Raw genomic sequence first — 16280 nt, 5'->3', positions numbered from 1 at the left:
TATGCAGGTTTATGCAAAAGTTTAAACATTACTCTACTGGTTATTTTGTTGAACTCTGAAGTGACATGAAGTACTGACAGACATGCTGCAAAAAGATAAACTTCTCTTTGATGTTATTCATCATGCAATTCATTTATTGGATAAAGAAACAAACAATGACATTGACAAATTTGCAAATCTCAGAACTTGATTAACATGTCAGGCCTTAAGTGGATCCTCTGTACTTCAGAGGCAGATTAATAACTATACTTGTGTGCCCATTTAAGCAGCTGACAGGATTTTAAGCATAACCGATACCTATATAACTGTGTATGATAACAAAAAAGATACATACTGAAACAGAGCATAGATTGAAGAATTTATAACATATTATCATGTCAGGCCATTAAATGACCCACAGCATGCAAATCCAACATATACTAGGAGAGGGAACAAAAATATTGCAAAACCCGTGCTGATCTGCAAAGATAAGCAGACTCTTAGCTACAGGAAGAACACTACATGCATATGCTGCAACTGTCATTTATTTATTTATCTTTAAATTAATTATAACAAGGTGGTGCGGTGGTTAGCACCATTGCCCCACCAGGTACACCATCCAAAGATTCTCCCAAGGAGTGAGTGTGAGCGTGCATGGTTGTTTGTCTATATGTGGCCTACCCTGTCTCTTACCAGCTGGGATAGGCTGATATATAGCCCCCCCCCCCCTGAATTGGAATAAGTGGGTATAGAAAATGAATGAATTATAACAAGCAGCTACCATTACGCTGGTAGGTGCTTGTTGTGTTTCCATACAGTTTGAAGGTGATTTTGAGTCAACCTCTAGAAAAGTCCCTTTATATATAAATTTATATACTGTTTCCATTGTCCAGTTTGGACTAAATAAACTATGCTGTGTGGTGTCATCAGCACGTCACAGTAGACGGTGTATTGTGCATGGCGTGTTGATGGCGTGTTGATATTATGTTTTTCTTTTTGTCAATCCAGGCTCCACGGCAGAGAGAAGCTCTCACCCTCCAGCTCTTTGTGAATGCCCTTTGTGAACCGGGCCAGTTGTTCTGGGCTGAAGTGGTTCTTCCAATCTCCAACAATTCCTGATGCAAAAACACACATCAAGAAACAGTTCTGTCAGTAAATATCACTACAAACAGCCCACTTTCAATACTACAACAATGCTGCACCGACCTGTCATAGTCGTGTCGTATCTATGTGGACTTTTGTAATAATGGACATAGAGAGGCTCACCTTTCCTCAAGAAAGGAGACTTGTCACTGTCCATGTAATCCTTAGGAACCAGGCTGAAGTTGGACATGCTGTTGGCCTTCATGGTTTTGAAAGAGCAATGTTCTGCAATCTTCTGAATGACTTCCTCACTCAGATTACGGCACAGGAAGTCTGACATACGCCTGATAGCTGCAGGAAGGTCCTGAAAGAGAAACACAGCCTTTTACAAATGTGCAACAGCTACTGTTTCCTCTAATCTAGAAATTCTAAGAGTGAGCTTTTTATGTTATCTGTAACATTCTGATGATAAACAAATCAATTGGACACTTGAAATTAATTTCTGTGTCGACTTCCCAAGTAAAGTTGGTAATAAAAGGTCACTGGTTTGGGGGGTTAAACAGAGTATACTGTAACAACTTTCAGTTTGGGGAATTCTGTGCATTTTAATACTTCAGTCAGGTATGTGTTAACTGTATAATTGAAAAAAAAAGAAAAGAAAAAAAAAAGAAAAACCGTGATCATCTGATACACAAGTAAAAGATTCACCTGCTGTTGATTTGCATTTAATGGTTAAAACGTAGGAGAAACTCTGGGAGAACTTTCTTTAAGGGAGAACAATAAACTGCTACGGTGACAAAAACTCTTCTAAGTGTTTCACCTGAACCATGTCTTCATATGTGATGAACAGAATTCTGTCTCCCAGCTCTGCTCTTCTCCAACTCTTCACATGGTCCGTCCATTTTCCAAACAGAACTGTGGAGAACACAGATACTGGATGACTTCATATTTCTAAAAAGACAACTGCTCTACTCTGACAGAGACTTTGTTCCCCTGTATGCCTTCTACTTCAGAAGTTTCATAAACTTCACTTCAAATGTCATTCATACAATTCTCTGAGTAAAGTCTAGATGTGGGATCATGTGACCTCTGACCTCTGCCCTCCAGGAACTTGTCCAAGAACTCATCAAAGGCTCCTGGATCCTCGAGGAAGGTGGCCATCTGGTGGAAGTAGTAAGAAGACACCAAGATGTCCTTTGGGTTCCTCATGACATAGATCACCTACAAGTGACAAAGTGCAGAAATATGTACGGACATTTTAAGAGTTTACATGTGGAAATTTCAGAAAAAAATCTCCATTCATTTACCATTATTCACAGGTGTGGAAGGAACGAGGCATGAGGTTGTAAGGAAAATGTGTTACCAGAGCACGTGGAGACTTTAGCTGATCCATAATCAAAGTTGCATAGTGATTAGCATTTAGCCATGGGACCCGGTCCCAGTTTGCAATGGTATGGGGTCAGATCTCCCCCATTGAGCACAAGTGGCAGGATCTCCTGCATCCAGACTGTACCTACAGAAATGAACAAGAAAACAAATAACACTAATGAGGTGTAGAAAGTTACTACAAGGGTATATTTGCAAAAAAGCAGCTTCTTTAAACAAAAACTTGTCAGACAGCTGATTTTGCAGAGCTGCGTTTATTCAAGAATTTGTTCCTTCAGTTCCTTAGAACAGTGTTTTTCAATCCTGGTCCTCAGGGACCACTGCCCTGCATGGATTAGATGTTTATTATGTCAATACACCTGATTCAAATGGTCAGCTCATCATCAAGCTCTGCAGTGGCCTGAAAGCGAGCCACTCATTTGAATCAGGTGTGTTGGAGCAGGAAACATCTAAAACATGCAGGGCAGTGGTCCCTGAGGACTAGGATTGAAAAACATTGCCTTAGAACACACAAACCTTTACAAGAGAGAACAAAAATCTATGTTTGACAGCAGTGTTTATTCTTCCCAATCAAAGAGGGCCGTAATGGCAAAGGTCATTGGAATAACACAGTACATGCAGTGCCTTACTTAACACAACAGATGAGACAGTGAATGAACAAGTAGATCCAGTGCCTTCTCTGGATTAATCACAGCTTTTAATTAGTATCTAAGCAAAGTGATGAACTACTTGTTTTACTCGTGGCTGCAAGGGTAAGACTAATGACTGATCCATTTAAAACCTTCTATATTTGTAGATAACTAAATATATGAACTTGTTTTTTCACATGTGCATCATGATCTGTCCTATATATACACACAATTTACCTCCAATAAATGCACACACCCGTTCTGTTGTGATTACTCTATGTGGAAGCACTGCTGATTTAGATGTGCACTGTGAGGTCTTCCTCGTGCCTGAGACGATTTCAAGTGGCTGTTGAATTAGAACTTTAGTTCCTTGGTTTCACAAAGAAATAATCATGGTTTTGGAGAATCACCACTTTCTAAATTTGTGAAATGCTACATCTGAATTGTAGCCATTGATGTCATAACACCAAAGTGAATTGGACAGTATTAGACAGGACCCATCAATTAAACAATGTGTGTTCCTTTGAAATTCCTTGTCCTAATGTCTGCTGCTGAGTACCACAAACACGACACTTAGGCTGATTTTATTACTTACAAAAAGTTTACAGTGCACACAATGGTATTTCTTTGCATGAAAAGTGTTGTGTACTTAGCTGTTTGTTGGACTGCACCTCTTCACTGATGTTGTACCCAGAATCTGTTAAAGCCACTCTCGCAGTCACAGCTCTTGATGCACCTATTACCTGGGACCACTTTCGTTTCACCTTCTGCATCTGCTCCAGCTGCTCTTTCAGCCTCTGGCACTTCCAAATCATCTCCCGTTCATTCATCACTAAGTTTTAACCACGTATCTGCTCTGAGGAAAGTGTATGGAATGATCAACAATAAAACTCACCTGACTTCGGGTATGTGACAACCACAACGTCATCCTCTTTAAACTTGAACTCCTGTTCAATCTTCAAACCCTCCGATGAATAACCTTTTTTGGGAATCAAAATTCCGCAGTACTGCAGATACTTCTCTTCAGAAGACGACATTATGCTGCAAGGATTGAATACCAAGTACCACGAAAACACTAAAAGATGTAGCTTCACTGACACTGGGACAGACAGCAGACTAATAGTTTTCCAATAGCAACTCATAAACATCCAGTTCCTGTTCTGCATTAAACTACAAAAGAGTAACCATTTTCTAATTTTAACAGAGTCTTGTCAAATAGTATCCAAGCAGCATGACATACTCAGTAAGATTATTGATTCACTCATAAAATGCAACTTTTTGGGATTGCAGCTACCAAATTCCTTGTATTTCTGTCAGAACATGTAGTTCACTGGTATTTTCTTTTTTTATCACTCTGAATATCCTGCCAGGCAGTGAAGAAGGTAACTGGTATCTATTCATACAGATTTAAAATGAACTGGATGCACACATGTATAGCACAGGCAAACAGTGGGTCCATTTAAAGTCTTAAATATTTTGTTGATTATATGAATGTACATGTTTTAAAATGTGAATATTTTTTTAGCATACATAAAGTCCAACAAATACACAGACAAAGTAACTCATAGCTGTAATACCACAAAAGTAAATAGCACAGGAAAGTCTTTTACCTCAGTAAACAATCAATTATCATGGTATTTAGTGGGATCAAGTATACAGGTCTTCAAGCGATATAGTTTTCCATTTGAGGGTTTCCATATTAAATCTGTATTACTGTATCTGCTGCACACAGGCTGTGCGGCCTTGAATACCCTAGTTAATAAAGCTCCTCAAGCCTTCTTAATTTCTGCATAAACTTAATAGAAGTTGCGCTGTAACGGTGCAAATTTACCCTTGTTGTGCTGCCATTGCTCGACTTTGCTCGTTCATACCAACTTAAAAAAATAACGTGACGTAGCATAAGCTTCGAATCTAGCCTCGGTAGCTACCGTGCAAGCATTTTGGTTTCATGTTGTTAAAAAAAAAAAAAAGCAGATTCAATGAGTTACACGAAAAGACAAAGATTTAGACTCAAATGCTTCTTTTATTGGATTTCATGTTTTCAGTTTATCCAGAATCTGACGAATAAAAAGTAGCAAAGGTGAACAGTTCTATCTAGTCCCCCATTTTTTTTTTTGGGGGGGGGGGGGGGGGGGGGGGGGGCGGACGGGGCGGACGGGACTCAGTAGCACAGTTTTTTTTTCTAACTTGTTCACATGACATCAGGATTGTTCTTTACCCCCTTTGTTTGGCCTAAGTTCAATGAAATTCATTTGATTTGTGAGAGGGCAATAGACTTCAAACATGAACAGTCAGCGATATGCATTTTATTATTCTATAAATCACATTTTTGTCGAATTCTAACGTGAGGTTCTGACAAACACGCTGAAAAAAAAAATGAAAAAAATCCTTAACAATGGGGAATTTGCAAAAGCTTGTGCTCTGTATGTGTCGTCTCAGAACTGATCATTTAGTTTTTACGATCCTCGGGCAAACATTGTAGGTTACAAAAAGTTATAACATAAACTTTACTTGTATAAACATGGACTATTAAACTAAATAAAGTGGCATCCCAAATGCTAAGCCTTCAGTAAATTAAGAAGCTTATTCTTATAAAAGGAGAATGACCATCATCTTCAAATGTAACATAAACTAAGAGGAGTGAAAAGTAACACAATCTACAAAGACTGCAAGACTTGTACCAATCTGCAAAAATGAGTTGACTCTACAAAAGGCACACCATCTGCCAAATGAAGGGTTATTAAATAAAAACTAAGTATGGTGCCAATACTCTGGCACATGCTGCAAAATAATGTTTCATTTCCTTTTGAACTTTTCTTATCCTTTATTCAGTCTTAGTTTAAAAAACAGAGCATAACATGGCACAAAGATTTGAAGGGAGACTTATTTTGCAAGGTCAGCTTAATTTCTTTTCAGAAAAAGATAAATTTATACCTTTGTAATCCTGAAGTTACTTGAAATTTTCAAGTTAAAAAGGCATACGTTATATATACATTATGTCATACTTGTAACACATTACACATTCACTAAACATGACACCAGAAAAATAAAACAAATTATTGTGTGTTAGACTAAAATCACTGAACTGAACTGACTGAAAAATCAGTCCATAAAGACCATGTGTCAATTTTCAGCTGCTTAAATAATTTCCAGACTGTTTCTATGCTCTCATAAAATCCTGATTTTATTACATTATTTGACAAATTCACCCTTCAAGTATGCTAAAGACAACATTTGTTCTGTGAATTTGGCTAAACTTACATGAACGATGATCTCCCACAGAGAAGGTTTGAGGCGACAGAATGTCAGCGGCAGAGTTACTTCAGTCAATAACTCCATTCCACCGATTTATAAGTATGCATATGTACACTGGGAAAAGGACGGTGGCCTAGAGAAATGGCCAAATCGAGCTCAACTGCTCAACTGTTAAAAGACAGCAAGTAAATAAATTTAAAAAGTACTTACAGATCAGTCATGTAAATATTAGCACAAAAAGATGTTTTACTGATACAGCAGCATAAAGCTGTAATAAGCTCACAGTGGGGGGACATGTGAATTATAAGCATTGTAGCAGCATTAATGCTCAGGACAGACCCTGGACAGACCAAATATTGCCTCCTTTCAATATCTGTAAATGTTTGGTGTTCCATTCATTAGCTTTAATTAAGTTTTTGTCTATCCTGAGAACTTTACTAGGATCTGCAGCTCTCCTGAATCCTGTTGGAGGTGGATGATACTACTTTAAATTACTGTTATGTACAGGCCTTGATTTTATCCCCACACTGCCCTTGTCATTCTCTGCTGGTAGTTTCCAGGCTCCACGGCAGAGAGAAGCTCTCACCCTCCAGCTCTTTGTGAATGCCCTTTGTGAACCGGGCCAGTTGTTCTGGGCTGAAGTGGTTCTTCCAATCTCCAACAATTCCTGATGCATAAACACACATCAAGAAACAGTTCTGTCAGTAAATATCACTACAAACAGCCCACTTTCAATACTACAACAATGCTGCACCGACCTGTCATAGTCGTGTCGTATCTATGTGGACTTTTGTAATAATGGACATAGAGAGGCTCACCTTTCCTCAAGAAAGGAGACTTGTCACTGTCCATGTAATCCTTAGGAACCAGGCTGAAGTTGGACATGCTGTTGGCCTTCATGGTTTTGAAAGAGCAATGTTCTGCAATCTTCTGAATGACTTCCTCACTCAGATTACGGCACAGGAAGTCTGACATACGCCTGATAGCTGCAGGAAGGTCCTGAAAGAGAAACACAGCCTTTTACAAATGTGCAACAGCTACTGTTTCCTCTAATCTAGAAATTCTAAGATTTAGTTTTTTATGTTATCTGTAACATTCTGATGATAAACAAATCAATTGGACACTGAAATTCATTTCTGTGTCGACTTTCCTCTCATGTTTCTAACCTGAGCAAAGTTGGTAATAAAAGGTCACTGGTTTGGGGGGTTAAACAGAGTATACTGTAACAACTTTCAGTTTGGGGAATTCTGTGCATTTTAATACATCAGTCAGGTATGTGTTAACTGTATTATTGAAAAAAAAAGAAAAGAAAAAAAAAAAAGAAAAACCGTGATCATCTGATACACAAGTAAAAGATTCACCTGCTGTTGATTTGCATTTAATGGTTAAAACGTAGGAGAAACTCTGGGAGAACTTTCTTTAAGGGAGAACAATAAACTGCTACGGTGACAAAAACTCTTCTAAGTGTTTCACCTGAACCATGTCTTCATATGTGATGAACAGAATTCTGTCTCCCAGCTCAGCTCTTCTCCAACTCTTCACATGGTCCGTCCATTTTCCAAACAGAACTGTGGAGAACACAGATACTGGATGACTTCATATTTCTAAAAAGACAACTGCTCTACTCTGACAGAGACTTTGTTCCCCTGTATGCCTTCTACTTCAGAAGTTTCATAAACTTCACTTCAAATGTCATTCATACAATTCTCTGAGTAAAGTCTAGATGTGGGATCATGTGACCTCTGACCTCTGCCCTCCAGGAACTTGTCCAAGAACTCATCAAAGGTTCCTGGATCCTCGAGGAAGGTGGCCATCTGGTGGAAGTAGTAAGAAGACACCAAGATGTCCTTTGGGTTCCTCATGACATAGATCACCTACAAGTGACAAAGTGCAGAAATATGTAAGGACATTTTAAGAGTTTACATGTGGAAATTTCAGAAAAAAATCTCCATTCATTTACCTTGGCTTTGGAGGTGTGGAAGGAACGAGGCATGAGGTTGTAAGGAAAATGTGTTACCAGAGCACGTGGAGACTTTAGCTGATCTACAACCTTAGCCAGTCTTGTCTCTTCCAGCCACGGGACCCGGTCCCAGTTTGCAATGGTATGTACTGGGGTCAGATCTCCCCCATTCAGCACCAGCGGGAGGATCTCCTGCATCCAGATTGTACCTGCAGAAACGAACAAGAAAGCAAATAACACTATAGCACTGCTGAAAACACTAACTGCTCCTATCTGAAAAAGACACCAATGGAGTGAAGGCTTTAAGGGAAGGCTCAGTGACTGCAGGCAAGTTAATATTACATTAATTAGAAAAAGAATTCAGGACAGACCGTTTATGTAGTTAGTGTTGTTTGGATATTGGATATATATCACTAATATGTGGATGTTTTGGCTCACTCTGTAAGTAAGTGTGGGATTAAGAACACAACCATGATCCTTTATGCATCTAGTTATTTATCTGTGGGCTGGCTTATTGTCTCGGACTTTGAAAGCCATGGCATGGGGGGGGGGGGGGGTCAAGGTCTAACACTTAAACAGACCTCATTCGGACACAAATTGCATAACTGCATACATTAGAAAACGTGCATGTGCCTTTAGAAGCTTTTTTGAAAGTATTGACGTATATGCATTTTAACATATCTATCATATGTAGTATACCATGCAACATACACAGTTTCAGATGTATTGGAAGAGCCTCAGTTCCAAAAGGATTTTTGAAAAACACCAAAAGGAAAGTAGATATCGATAATGCTGGTCTTGCTGTCCTCCTTGGCAAATTCAATTTTTACCCATTAAAGTTACAAATTAAGTTTTGGATTTAATTCTGTAACGGCAGATATCTGATGTTTATCATCAGACTGTCTCAGTGACACAATTTATCGTGCAGCTCCTGCTCTGAACCAACAGTGCTGTCGAGAATCTCTTATCGAACTGGAAACTGCTTTCACTGTTTGACACGTTTGGCCCCGTGTTTCTCACAAATTGTATCAGGGTATTCACGGGATGTGTAAATGAGAGGACATTAAGCATAATTAAATCCCTCCTGTCGTTCTAGCAGTCCAGCCATAGGGAAATTGAAAACCTTTTTATTTTACGGTTTGTGGTTTCATGTCATGAAGGCCCCAGAGGAAAATCTGACTTAGGCCTCCCGGTTGTCTCGAGTCAGATCTGGATTGGAGGACAAAATGCACCATACTTGACCTGGGACGAGTACCAGTCACCTCTCTGAAAGTTTGTCTAGTCAATCACACTTCTCATGAGACACTCCTTATGAGGGAGCATTTCCAACAACATCAAGGCCTGTCAATGAAGAAAAGCTACAGAAACAGTAGAGAGATAGAGACAGTGATTTACTCTGCCCTCAGAGACACTCCCAGTTAATGTTAAGGCTACCACGGTTTCAGACAAAATCGGAGCCTAAACAAGACAGATAACAACGAGCTAAGAAAACAATCTAACTGTGACAGAGGTTATAGGAGGCATTCCATTCCATTCCTGTCATGGCGACAAAGAGTTGCCACGACACTGCCAATGCACAGATCTGGAGCCTACAGTTCAGATAATGTAATAAGAGCAAATTCTATGTTTTACTACAAAATGTACAATCTATTGTAAAGTTGATGCAGGTCTCCATCTTCCCCAGGAGGCTCAGTTATTTGCAAAATAGAATAAGTAGCCTGTAGATACAAAGAGCACTGTATGACCCCCCCTCTTACGGAAAGTAGGAAATTTCACATATTGTGAGTCAGAACTTCATGCTGTTCTCAAGTACCAGCATGACATGTGCTGGTATGTACTGATTTTGGTCAGTGTTGTATAGTAACGAAGTAAAAATACTTCACTACTGTACTTAAGTATATTTTGGAATACTTTCTACTTTCCTCGAGTTTAAAATTTTTTGACAACTTTCACTTTTACTTCACTATATTTCCGAACTTAATTGCATACTTTTACTCCAATACATTTTCATTGTTCGGTTTAGTTACTCGTTACAAAAAAAAGAGAGAAAGAGAGAGAGAAAAACCGCAACAGTGTTTTGACCCCATACATGTTATGCCTGCCTAAAGACGTGAAAATTCTATCTTACAGAAACTCCCCCTTTTTTAGGTTTTAGGGTAGTTTTACAAAAAAGGTCTTCCTCTTCAGATGCTGCAGTTCCCTCCCAATTCTTTTTTTTCTGTTGTATAATGACCGGTTGTGTGTGCACCTCCTACAGCTTTTTTTCTTGGTGATGTTGGCCGCATTTTCTGTACTGAGTTATTTTATTTATTTTTTTAGAAAGGTTTACAAAAGGGGTTTCAAACTGGACTCCCTCTTCAGATGCCAGATAAGCTTCAGTTTTCTCCTATTTTTTTCTTTAAATTTTGTTTATAATGATGGCTATAACAGTAGCAGCCTCTTATGTTTAATTTTTTCCTTAATGGTGTAATGTAGGCCTCATTTTCAGCACTGACCTTACTTGAAGAAGAAAAACTTAAAGGTTCACAAAGTTTGTATTTTCTGTCTAAACCTGGTCTAAATTTTGCCTGCACTTGGTTGTGTGTAGATTTTAAGTGTATTTGACCTTCAAAGTTGACCAAAATATAAAAAATGTCATTCAAACTGCATTTGCCTTGTTTACTTTTTACTTATACTTTTCATTACATTACTGAAGTACATCTATTTTTACAGTAATTCTCATACTTAAGTACAAGACGTTTCGGATACTTTAAGACTTTAACTCAAGTAACATTTCAGTCAGTGACTTGGACTTTTACCAAAGTCATATTTTGGAGGGGTACCTATACTTTTACTTGAGTGTGAGATTTCAGTACTTTATACAACACTGATTTTGGTAAACCTGAGTACGTAAGTGGTATAACTACACTGTACATTGCCGATTTCATGCAGTTGCAACCCAGCAAAGTATTTTATTCTGTGTACATTGGAGAGCTATGCTTTCAAGGAGCACATCTCGTGCTCGACTCCACAGAGCATTCCTTTTTATATATAATATACATATAATACAATACATGTATTTGCACTAATCATCAAGATTTCTCCGTGAATCCTCTGTCATGAAAAATGCAATGAGCCTCTGACCAGAGTGGTGCCTCTGACCAAAACACTGACCTGACTTCGGGTATGTGACAGCCACAACGTCATCGTCTTCAAACTTTAATCCACGCGCAAACTTTAAACTCTCGGAGGAGTGAGTCTCTCTGGGGAGCAGAATCCCGTGGTATTGCAGATACATTTCTTCAGAAGATGACATTTTCTTACGAGGACCAAATTCAAAGTGAGCCGGTACAACGAGAGTACAACACGAAAGGGGGTAGCTCTAATGCCGCGTTCATATACACGGAAAAAAAGACGTTACAAAACACGAAGCCGACATTGTAGAATCGAAATATTGAACCGGGATGAATTTCAACATTGAGTTTCCAAAGTCACACCAGGTATCCCTTTTGACACAGAAATTAGTGTATTTACTCGACACAAACTGACTGCACATGAACTCTAATGTACTCAATGCACTAAACTCTTCTAATGGAACAATAACTTCCGAAGGGGTTGTGAAGGCAGCGCATTACTTCCGAAACTGTGGATCCGCACTGTTAAGAGCCCCCCCACCTGCATTATGAATGGGAATGTAAAAAGAAAAGATGGAAATAAATGGGCTTGGAGAAATAAAAAGGGGTAGGAAATGTAAAGGAGAAAGTAAATACATCTATGAATAAAATTAAAATAAACTTAAAAATGTATAGCGACCAAAATATATGAAATATAGAAATAAATGATTTTGAGGGAATAAATAGATCAATGTAATGTTAGGAGAATAAATACAGGAATCAACAAAGAGACCCTCAGTCGGCACTCAGTTTCCAATTTTTATTTGTTACTTTAATTGAAAAAACAACAACAAATGAAAGCAGTTTAAAATTGAAGCAGAACAATTTATTTATTTCATATCCTATTCAGTTATGTTTATTTAATTTATTTTGTTATTTAATTTCAGTAGCATTTATTATCATATAAATTTAATTATTGAGCTATTTGTATATTTTTGTATCTATTTCAGATTATGGCAGTTTCAGTCCTTCCTACAATCTGCACTAACATCGATGTTACTTTTGATAGATGTCAGATATTTTTTTTATGACTGGTCAGAGCTCTTTTGGCTGCATAAGGAGGAGCTGCACGTTACTGGATGGATGGTGATGCTGTTATGACTCGTGGGTGTTTATAATCAAGGCCCTGATCTACCTAACCCAAATTTTCCTCTTTTTCATATTTCCCAACTTGCTCACACCTTCCTTTCCTTGTATCCTCTCTCCTCCTCACTTGTTAGAAAGTGAAACAAAGTAAAACAGTATGAGATATCTTTGCTTTGGAGGTGTCATTTTAAACCAACATCAATGTGACACAGCTGCATCATCTATCCATTGCTGTGTCACAGCCTTTTTCTGGATTTTTTCCTCTTTAAAATGGTTAATTTTAGATTAATTTAATTTAATTAATAATTTAAACTTAATTTAAATTCAAACTTTAAATTCAATTCAAATTGTGAGATATGGTGTCACACACCATTTAGAAGGCTCAAAGTCTCTCAGAAACATCTTGAATGAGCAGAAATATTATTTTGTTCCCCAAAAAATGGAATTAACTTTGGTATCTTATGTAGATGAAACTAAACAGATGGGGAAAACTTATAACTATTTGCAACAGGCTGCTAGTAACAAAGTGCCTCAGGATACAATTTAAAATAGTTCATTTATAAGTTTTCTGCTATGTGTTGACATAACACAGTTCATCCCTTGAGGAAGACTACTTTAACCTTTAATGATTAACAGGTAAGATGTCAAGTGTATTGACTCCAGTCCTTGTACCTTGTGGTCTGGTACAAGGACTGGACTGAAAATAATTTAAAAGAAAAAAAAAACCTTGAGTAAGCTTTAAGATTTATTACCCAAAACCATCCCAAAAGTTCTGGTTTGCTTGGAAACTTAATATAAAGAAATGAGTGGTGGCTTAAGACTTTTGTATATTATTCTATCTATGCTGAAGCCTTTTTTCCCTATTCAGACAAGATCCACTTCAATAATTTAGACTTCCTTCCAAATGCGCACAAAAAGGGAATTTGGAGCCCAGGCAAGAGTAAGGTGTACAGATATGGCAGAAAACAGAGAGATTATAATAGCCATCGCTATAGAACCGACCATATTTTTAAGGAAGGACAAAAAAAATTGTGGTACTGGACCAATACAAGGCACAAAAAAGCATTTTGATGGTTTAGTTTATAAACTTGTATTTCATAGAAACATGGACTAACTGGCCTTGGCTGAAGAGTTGCCTCTCTAGTTGTGCATGCAGCCGGTGCTCTAAAATACTAAACAAAGACTGCTGAATCTGATATAATAGATCGCATAACCCATACACAGGATTTTCAATTACCTTGTGGTCACTTTAACCCTACTCTGTAGGTTCTGTTTGATGTGTACAAAATAAAAAGGAGGAAAAAAAGAAAGTCACCACACTCACCAGAGACAGAGTGGCTCAGCTGAAAAGAGACAGCAGATATAAAAACAAATACACTGTACCTGACTTGGGATAAGTCACAGCAAACACATCAGTGTCTTCCACAGGGAAATTTTGGGCATACTCCAAGCTTTCCGTGCAGTGGGCCACAGGGGGCAAGAGAAGGCCACGGTACTGAATGTACTTGGAGTACGACATGACAAGAGTTCCCAGAAAACTGCCTGGACGTTGCTCCTATCTCACGCTGTCACAGGGTCTTATTCCTGCCAGTCCCCTTAGCCTGAACTCCTATAAACTTGCTGCACAAGCTGGCAGGGCTGAGCCACTGCAAATCATCAGCAGTTTTCTAATTCAGGGGTTGGAACAAGACCTGATAATGGGGTTTTGAGAGCTCTTTTGAACAAAATCCATCTTTGCTACAACACCCTGCACAAATATTACTTAGAGTGTGTCCTTCAACCTCATCTTAGTCTTGATATAAGGTTGCAGTGACTCAATGTCAATGATTGACCACAGCATTTTTAATCTTTTAAAGTGTGATCCAACCTTCATGAGGCAGGGTTGGTACCAGGCTGATCCCAGAATCTCACAGGAATTCTCACTGAAATCCACCACATCAAACTTATGCAACTGTGTCACTGCAGTCTTGTAGGTGAACACATACAAGTAGTAACAGTGTACAGACAAAGTAGTGTGTGTGCGCATGTGAGTATGTATATGAGGAAACAGAAATCCATTGTGGCATTTCAATAATGACACCTTTGTTTAAGTCCCGAGGCCCCATTTGAGAGGGGGAAAATGCAGGCAGAGTAAGCTACAACAATAGAAAAGGGGATGGCACTACTTATTTGTTACGGTGGAGAAAGAATGTTGTGTCAGGAGACAGTAGAATAAATCAGGAGAGGAAACACCAGGAACATACAAAAGATGTTGTATCTATATTTCCTAAAATTTGCTGCACCCCACCTTTTAGGTGTTGCTTTCATGCGGTTTTCACTGACACAAAGATTATCTTTTACATTAATATTATCTCTTTCTGTCTAAATCTGTGATTAACCATTAGTCTCCATCTGATATTCACATTGCAATAATTTATTATAACAGTAATGAAAGATGTACAGGCCTAATCTCATACCTGCAGTTCTTTTAACTAAAAATGCTAAAATTCATTGCCCTCCGTAAAGTCCTGTTTCAAGCTAGACCTCAGGAATTTACCCAGTTTTATTCACTCCACATGACTCCTCTGTGACTTGTATTTTTTTCCTTCTTCCAGAATTGACTTTTGCGACATTCCAGCCTGTTGAGAACTGAATTTCTCCTAATCTAATAATTATAATTAAACCTCTCGTGGAGACTTTGTGGTAAGTGAAACCAAAAAAATAAAAAAGAAGTTTGATGCATTAAGTTGTGGTTAGAGGATGAAAAATGTCCAATTACATTGGTCTTAATCAATGAAAAGTAAAGAATAAAGTTTCATTTCGGATTCCAGATATTGAGGAAGAAACTTGTGCTGAGAACGAATGTCAAAAGTTGAGACAGATTAAAAAGACATAAGGATATGTAACCCTTGCTTAAAAAAATGGTTTATGTTCCCCTCTGCTATCATCTCTTTAACCTTATCAACTTGTCTACATGAGGTTTGTATTTATATATATATTGCCAATCCTATCATTAGCAGAATAAATCATTTTATAGCTGAGGATTTCTGCTTAAAATCTCTGGAGCGCCACCTACAATCTGAAAAAGGCGAGATCACATAGTCCGGACTATTTTGAGGAACTGGTCCTGACTGCGAGTGGGGTCAGGTTGTACATTTGCATGCATCATGAGAAACCAATCAAACAAGATGCTATGAAATTTTTAAGGATTGATTTTTTTTTTTAAGATGGTAAAAAATTAGCGTTTCCGGTGGCCCTGTTCTGAGCATATGTTAGCTTGGCTAATAATCTGATCGTTTTAAAATAAAAATAAAAACATTCCTACTGTCATACTATTCTACAGTAATAATAATTTCTTCTTCTTCTAAAAAAAAAGAGAATTTTACTCACTGAAGCTTTAATGTTTATCCCAATTGTTTATACAGTGTATATTTATTGTAGCAAATCATTTTGTAGTACCGAGCTGCCGGTTGCTTTTAAATAGTGTTAAAATAGTAGGCAGCATATGCCAGCAACCATAATGTTGTTTTTTCCAATTCACACCAAACTGGTACTATAACCAACTTAATCCGATTCAGCATCACGGGCGGGCGGCTGCAGCCTATCCCAGCTGCCATTGGGCGAGAGGCAGGGTACACTCTAGACATACGACCACACACACTCACACTTACTTTGGTAAGTGGAAGGAAGAGACTCCACACAGCGAGCCGGGGTTCAAACCAGGAACCCTCTGGCGACGGTGCCAAGCAACACACCACCCATTATCTTCAA

At 38.3% G+C, this 16280-nt stretch overlaps 1 protein-coding gene and 1 pseudogene across 1 annotated transcript; both read right to left on the bottom strand.

The window, feature by feature from the left end:
- Positions 1-185: 185 nt before the first annotated feature.
- Positions 186-2564, bottom strand: LOC142380690 (sulfotransferase 2B1-like; annotated as a pseudogene).
- Positions 2565-5363: 2799 nt separating this feature from the next.
- Positions 5364-11824, bottom strand: LOC142380689 (sulfotransferase 2B1-like). The gene is made up of 6 exons (XM_075466586.1): positions 11446-11824; positions 8293-8501; positions 8080-8206; positions 7806-7900; positions 7151-7331; positions 5364-6999 (listed from the first exon to the last, which is right to left on the bottom strand). The coding sequence occupies exons 1-6, from the start codon at positions 11585-11587 to the stop codon at positions 6869-6871; spliced, it is 885 nt and encodes a 294-aa protein (XP_075322701.1). The 5' UTR covers positions 11588-11824; the 3' UTR covers positions 5364-6868.
- Positions 11825-16280: the final 4456 nt, after the last annotated feature.

This window comes from Odontesthes bonariensis, chromosome 5 (genome assembly GCF_027942865.1).
Source record: "Odontesthes bonariensis isolate fOdoBon6 chromosome 5, fOdoBon6.hap1, whole genome shotgun sequence".
Lineage (NCBI taxonomy): Eukaryota > Metazoa > Chordata > Actinopteri > Atheriniformes > Atherinopsidae > Odontesthes > Odontesthes bonariensis.
This window is presented reverse-complemented; position numbering and strand designations above follow the sequence as displayed.